Genomic DNA, 5,227 nt, shown 5'->3' with positions numbered 1-5,227 from the left:
ATATATATATATATATATATATATATATATATATATATAGACATGTATATATATATATATACAGAGAGAGAGAGAAAGACAGATTTGTAGATATAGATATATAGTTATAGATATAGTCAATGGGGATTAAATTGGTGATTGGATGAGTTTAGGAGGGAGGAACAGAAATAAACAGGTGAACTCAGAGGCAAAGGAAAGTTAGACTTTGATGTGAAGTAAATTTAGAAGTTTTTTATCTTTATCTTGAAGTCAGCAAGGATCAAATAACTGGTGATGGTGATGGTGGTGGTGGTGGTGGTGGTGATGGTAGTGGTTGGAGGAGCTCGGGGAGGAGTAGAGAGACGCACAGACAGACTTACAAGAATGAGGAAAAGACAGACTTTGAAACAGAGGAGGAGGAAGAAGAAGTCTTTGTATGTATATTGAAGCCAATCACTGATAGGATGACTGATAAAGGTGAAGTAGGGTTGATGACTTTAACGAAGGACAAATGACAAGGAACTGGTGGTGGTGGTGGTGGTGGTGGTGGTGATGCTTAGAGGATTTTAGAGAGAGGCAGACAGACAGACATGGCATGAAGAAAGACTTTGAGGGGAAGAGACAGCAAATGTCAATATCCATGTGAGAGAGGTGAGTGGCATGGTTGGAAACAGATGGCACAAAAATGCAAAGACAACACCTTTTAGAAAGACGTTGGAATATAGAGTGTTACCTGGCCAGTAGAGGTTTGGGTTAGAGATTTAAAGGATGAGAGATTTGTGTCTCACTCCAGAGAGTGGGAGTAGAGTGTTAGTTCATATGGGTCCTTGTACTCTGGAAACAAACAGATTGGCTACACTTTATAACATTTCATTAAAGGGAGAGAGAAGCAGATTTGGCCAGATTACAATTCTTGAACAACACAAAACCACATTAAGGAATTTAAACACATTCTGACTCAGACATGACCCTAAATTCTAATTCTGAAAGACTTGACGATTATCTTTGGGTTTTTGGTATTTTAATACCATAGGTTCAGGTGTGGTAAGAAGTTTGGTTCCAGGTTCAGTTTCACAGCCTGACACCTAGGGCAAGTGTCTTCTACTATAGCCTCGAGTCAACCAAAGCTTGGTAAGTGGATTTGGTACACGAAAACTGAAAGAAGCCTATCATATATTGTATGTATGTATGTATATATATAGTGTGTGTGTTTGTCTCTGTGTCTGTGTTTGTCCCCCACTCCCATCATTACTTGACAACTGGTGTTGGGGTGTTTACATCCCCCATAACTTAGCGGTTTGGCAAAACAGTCTGATGAAAAAAAATAAGTACTGAAGTTGATCTATTCCACTAAAAGTTCTTCAAGACTGCTCCAGCATGGCCACAGTCTAATGACTGAAACAAATAAAAGATTAAAAAAATAAGAGACAACACTCCACTTGGATAAGATGACAGTCCATGACATAAATGTTCCTTGGATTATCTGTTGATATGTATTTATCTTGATAAGTTAGGTAAGCCATAGCAATGAAGACTTGAGTGTTTGGTCAATATATACAGCAGAGAAGAGAGATAAGTCTACCTGGATACAACACTAGTCCATCTAAAGTAACACTCCCAAACAATCCAGTAAACTGTGGTGATATGCAGAAACATTACAGTATACTTACAGTGGAATTGAACTCATGGTCTATGACTTGGTGTCAGACAGACTCTGCCAGGTCATGTCAACTCTATGGAAAACAATGAAAGAGCCTCTATTTTGTCACGTAACTGACACGAAATAGCAGCCAAATCTCAATAGTGATTAAAGAATTCACTAGAGAATGTGATCCTCTATGTATAATGACAAAAAAAAAATAATAATTGGGTGGTCATAGTTGTAACAGCCTTGACTAATAGGTCTGCTCGGTCAGAAAGACCAGTTTTGGGAGACATTCCTGAGCCTTGAAATGGATGAAACAGAAATAAATTACTCCAACATTCTGGAAATGAGACTAGTCTACCAGAGACCCAAGCACAACTCCTAAAGACTTCCATCCTAGTTCTATGACATCTGAGAATAAAGAACAACAGCAACAATAACAACAATATCAGAACAATTTTTGATACTACCCACCTCCATCTCATTATTTCTTTTTTTGTAACTTAAAATTCCAACTCACCTGACGAAGATTGTCTTTCTTCCTTTCTTCGTTTGGATATTTCTCTCAGTCGTACCGAGGTGGTCCAGTCTTTTGGCAGACTCTCCCAGGGGAAGTCATATTTCTTTGCCTGAGCTCTGGGCAAGGTGTTGTTAGAAAAATTGTAAAACTGGCATGACGAAGAATCTTCTTCAACAGTTTTTGGGGCTTCAGGGGCTGTTTCACAAATTCTTTCCGGCATACTGGTTGTTTTAGACAATGACAACTTGGCATCATCCAGGCTGTTGTAATAACCATCTGGAATCTTAAAGAACTCGAGGTCAAGGGATTTCCGTTCAGGTTTTCCACCAATTTTCATGAAACTTTTTATTCTATCCCCAATGAAACTAGACTTTCTTCGGCTTTGTTTCACGTGGTCAGAATTGGTCTGGACTAAACTCTTCATGTCAAAATCTTCAGAAGCGCCTTTACGTGTGCTTGAATTGGTCCTTGAGAGTTTTTGGAATTTAGATTTTTGATGGTGCGGTGATGACTGCGATTTACTGCAAGAGATGATCTTGGAGAGAAATGACTGCTTCATCATGTTGTCCCACTCATTTCTCTCATCCAATTTGCCTTCAATTTCTTCAAAATACTTGGCAAAGGCTTCATCCTTGGAATGAATCGGATCGAGATCATTAAAACTGTACGTTCTAGGATAGCGACGAGGTACGGAAGAGAACCTTCTAGAGTTTCTCTTTCGGGCTTCGAAGTTTTTGATTTCGTTCATGATGCTTTCTGGCAGACCAGAAATAGAACGCCTTCGTGTACAAACTGATGAGTTTTCGTTTATGGAATCTCGAAGTGATCGACGATACAAACACATTCGTTCAAAGCTGGCCCCTGAGGTATCTATGGAAACAACAATTGATGGCTGGGATTTTGAAATATCAGACAGATCGTCTGTATCGGAAGCACCATCTTCTATTGAATTGAGGTGATCAAAGGAATTTATGGTCTGTGATCGCTGAGGTGCTTTCAATGTCTTGTAGGTTTTCTGGAACTGGACAGGTTGGTTCTGGAATGGAAAACAAAAGAGAAAAGAATAAATTAAAAATATGTCTATAAAATGGGAAAAAAATTCAGGTTCAATTTCAGTTGTAGAATATTGTAAATATATATCTGGGGGTCACATTTAAAAGAAACAAGGGAACTGAAATTAAAATATATGCAATGTGAAAACAAAAAAGAAAAGAATAAATTTAAAGTATGTATGTCAAATGGGAAAAAAAGGTTTGGGTCCAATTTCAGTAGTAGATTATTGTATATATATATATATATATATATCTAGGGGCCACATTTAAAAGATACAAGGAAGCTGAAATTAAAATATATGCAACATCAGATACATATATACACACACACACACACTTCGATACACATTCAAAGAAGCAGAGAAGTTGTGAGATAAAAAGTGTGGAACAAATTATCCACACTGCCACGAGTCCAAACTTTATTACCGTTTTCCCATCATACAAGTAGAATTTTTCAGAACAAAATTTCCAGCGAAAAAAAGGTAGGTTGACTTATATACCAAGACGACTATGGAGGACTGAAAATTCAATGTGAAATGGAGCAAGATTTGGAAAGACAGAGATGATGCTGGAAATGTTTAAACTACATGCTTGTATAGAATATGCTCCATTGACTTGTAAGCCAGAAAATATGATATTTTAGCCAACGTATTGTGCTGCTGACTCAGAAAGGTACATAACTCTGCTTCCACAACGCATCCTGACTAATAAACATGAAACAACAGGCTTTATTCATGACTGCATGATTGACTGGTTTGGCCTTCAGAACAAACATCTGTCCAACTGGAACACTGCTTATGACTACTAAACCATCTGATATTTACTTCTTTCTATCACTCACGCTGTGTGTCTATGTGTGTGTATATATACATTTATATACATATACCTGCATACACCTACATACACACACATATTTATACAGTATATCAGTATATATATATATATATATATATACATATATATATATATATATACACACACACACACATTTATACAGTATATCAGTATATATATATATCATCATCATCATCATCATCGTTTAACGTCCGCTTTCCATGCTAGCATGGGTTGGACGATTTGACTGAGGACTGGTGAAACCAGATGGCTACACCAGGCTCCAATCTGATTTGGCAGAGTTTCTACAGCTGGATGCCCTTCCTAACGCCAACCACTCAGAGTGTAGTGGGTGCTTTTATGTGTCACCATATATATGTGGTATATATATATACATATATATATATACACATATACATATATATGTATATACATAAACACATACACACGCACATACACAAATATATACATGTATATACACACATGTGTACATATATACATATACATCATGGTTGCATGGTAAGAAGTTTGCTTCCAAGCCACATGGTTTCACGTTCAGTTCCACAGTGTGTCACCTGGCAATCAAAACCTTCTGAGTGCATTTGAGAGACTGGAACTGAAACAATCCTATTTTAAGTACATACATATGCATATTTTTGTGTGTGTGCACACATGTGCATGTGTGCGTGTGTGTGTGTTAGTGTTAGTGTAGGGGAGCGTCACCATCATGTAACTAGAGTTCTTCGTTTTGGATTCTCTAAGGCATGCCTGGTCATGAGGAAATATTATTTTGCCTGGAAAGAGACGAGGGTTGCCAACAGGAAAGGCATCCTGCTGTGGAAAAGATATCTCAACAAATTATCTCCAGCTGATGCAAGCTTGAAAAAGTGGACATTAAACAATAAAGATGACATATATTTATGTATGTACATACATATACACATTTATAAATGGTAAAAAGAAAATGACAAAACATGGATGAGAAAGAAGACTTGGGAGACATTAATTTTAGTTTCACACTTGAAAGAAAAAATAGAAAAGTTTTCCATGATTCAGACTTGAGTCTTTCATCCAGAAAGAAGAAAGGAAAAAATAGGAAAGAAACAAGAAGTGAAGGAATAACAAAACTGAATGAAATGGAGGGATTCAATTCTATCTGTTGAATCATTTCAATGCCATTAATAAAATAAAATATAT

At 37.0% G+C, this 5,227-nt stretch overlaps 1 protein-coding gene across 3 annotated transcripts in view; it reads right to left on the bottom strand.

Annotated features, from left to right (window-relative positions):
- LOC106873194 (probable serine/threonine-protein kinase DDB_G0282963) overlaps positions 1 to 5,227 on the bottom strand; it is a 95,239-nt gene that overhangs the window by 17,077 nt on the left and 72,935 nt on the right. For all 3 annotated transcript variants that reach the window (XM_014920432.2, XM_052974186.1, XM_014920433.2), the window contains one exon: positions 2,145 to 3,180. In XM_014920432.2, coding sequence (XP_014775918.1) covers positions 2,145 to 3,180 — 1,036 coding nt within the window. The remainder of the gene's footprint in view (positions 1 to 2,144; positions 3,181 to 5,227) is intronic.

Source organism: Octopus bimaculoides, chromosome 18 (genome assembly GCF_001194135.2).
Source record: "Octopus bimaculoides isolate UCB-OBI-ISO-001 chromosome 18, ASM119413v2, whole genome shotgun sequence".
In the NCBI taxonomy this organism is placed as follows: Eukaryota; Metazoa; Mollusca; class Cephalopoda; order Octopoda; family Octopodidae; genus Octopus; species Octopus bimaculoides.
This window is presented reverse-complemented; position numbering and strand designations above follow the sequence as displayed.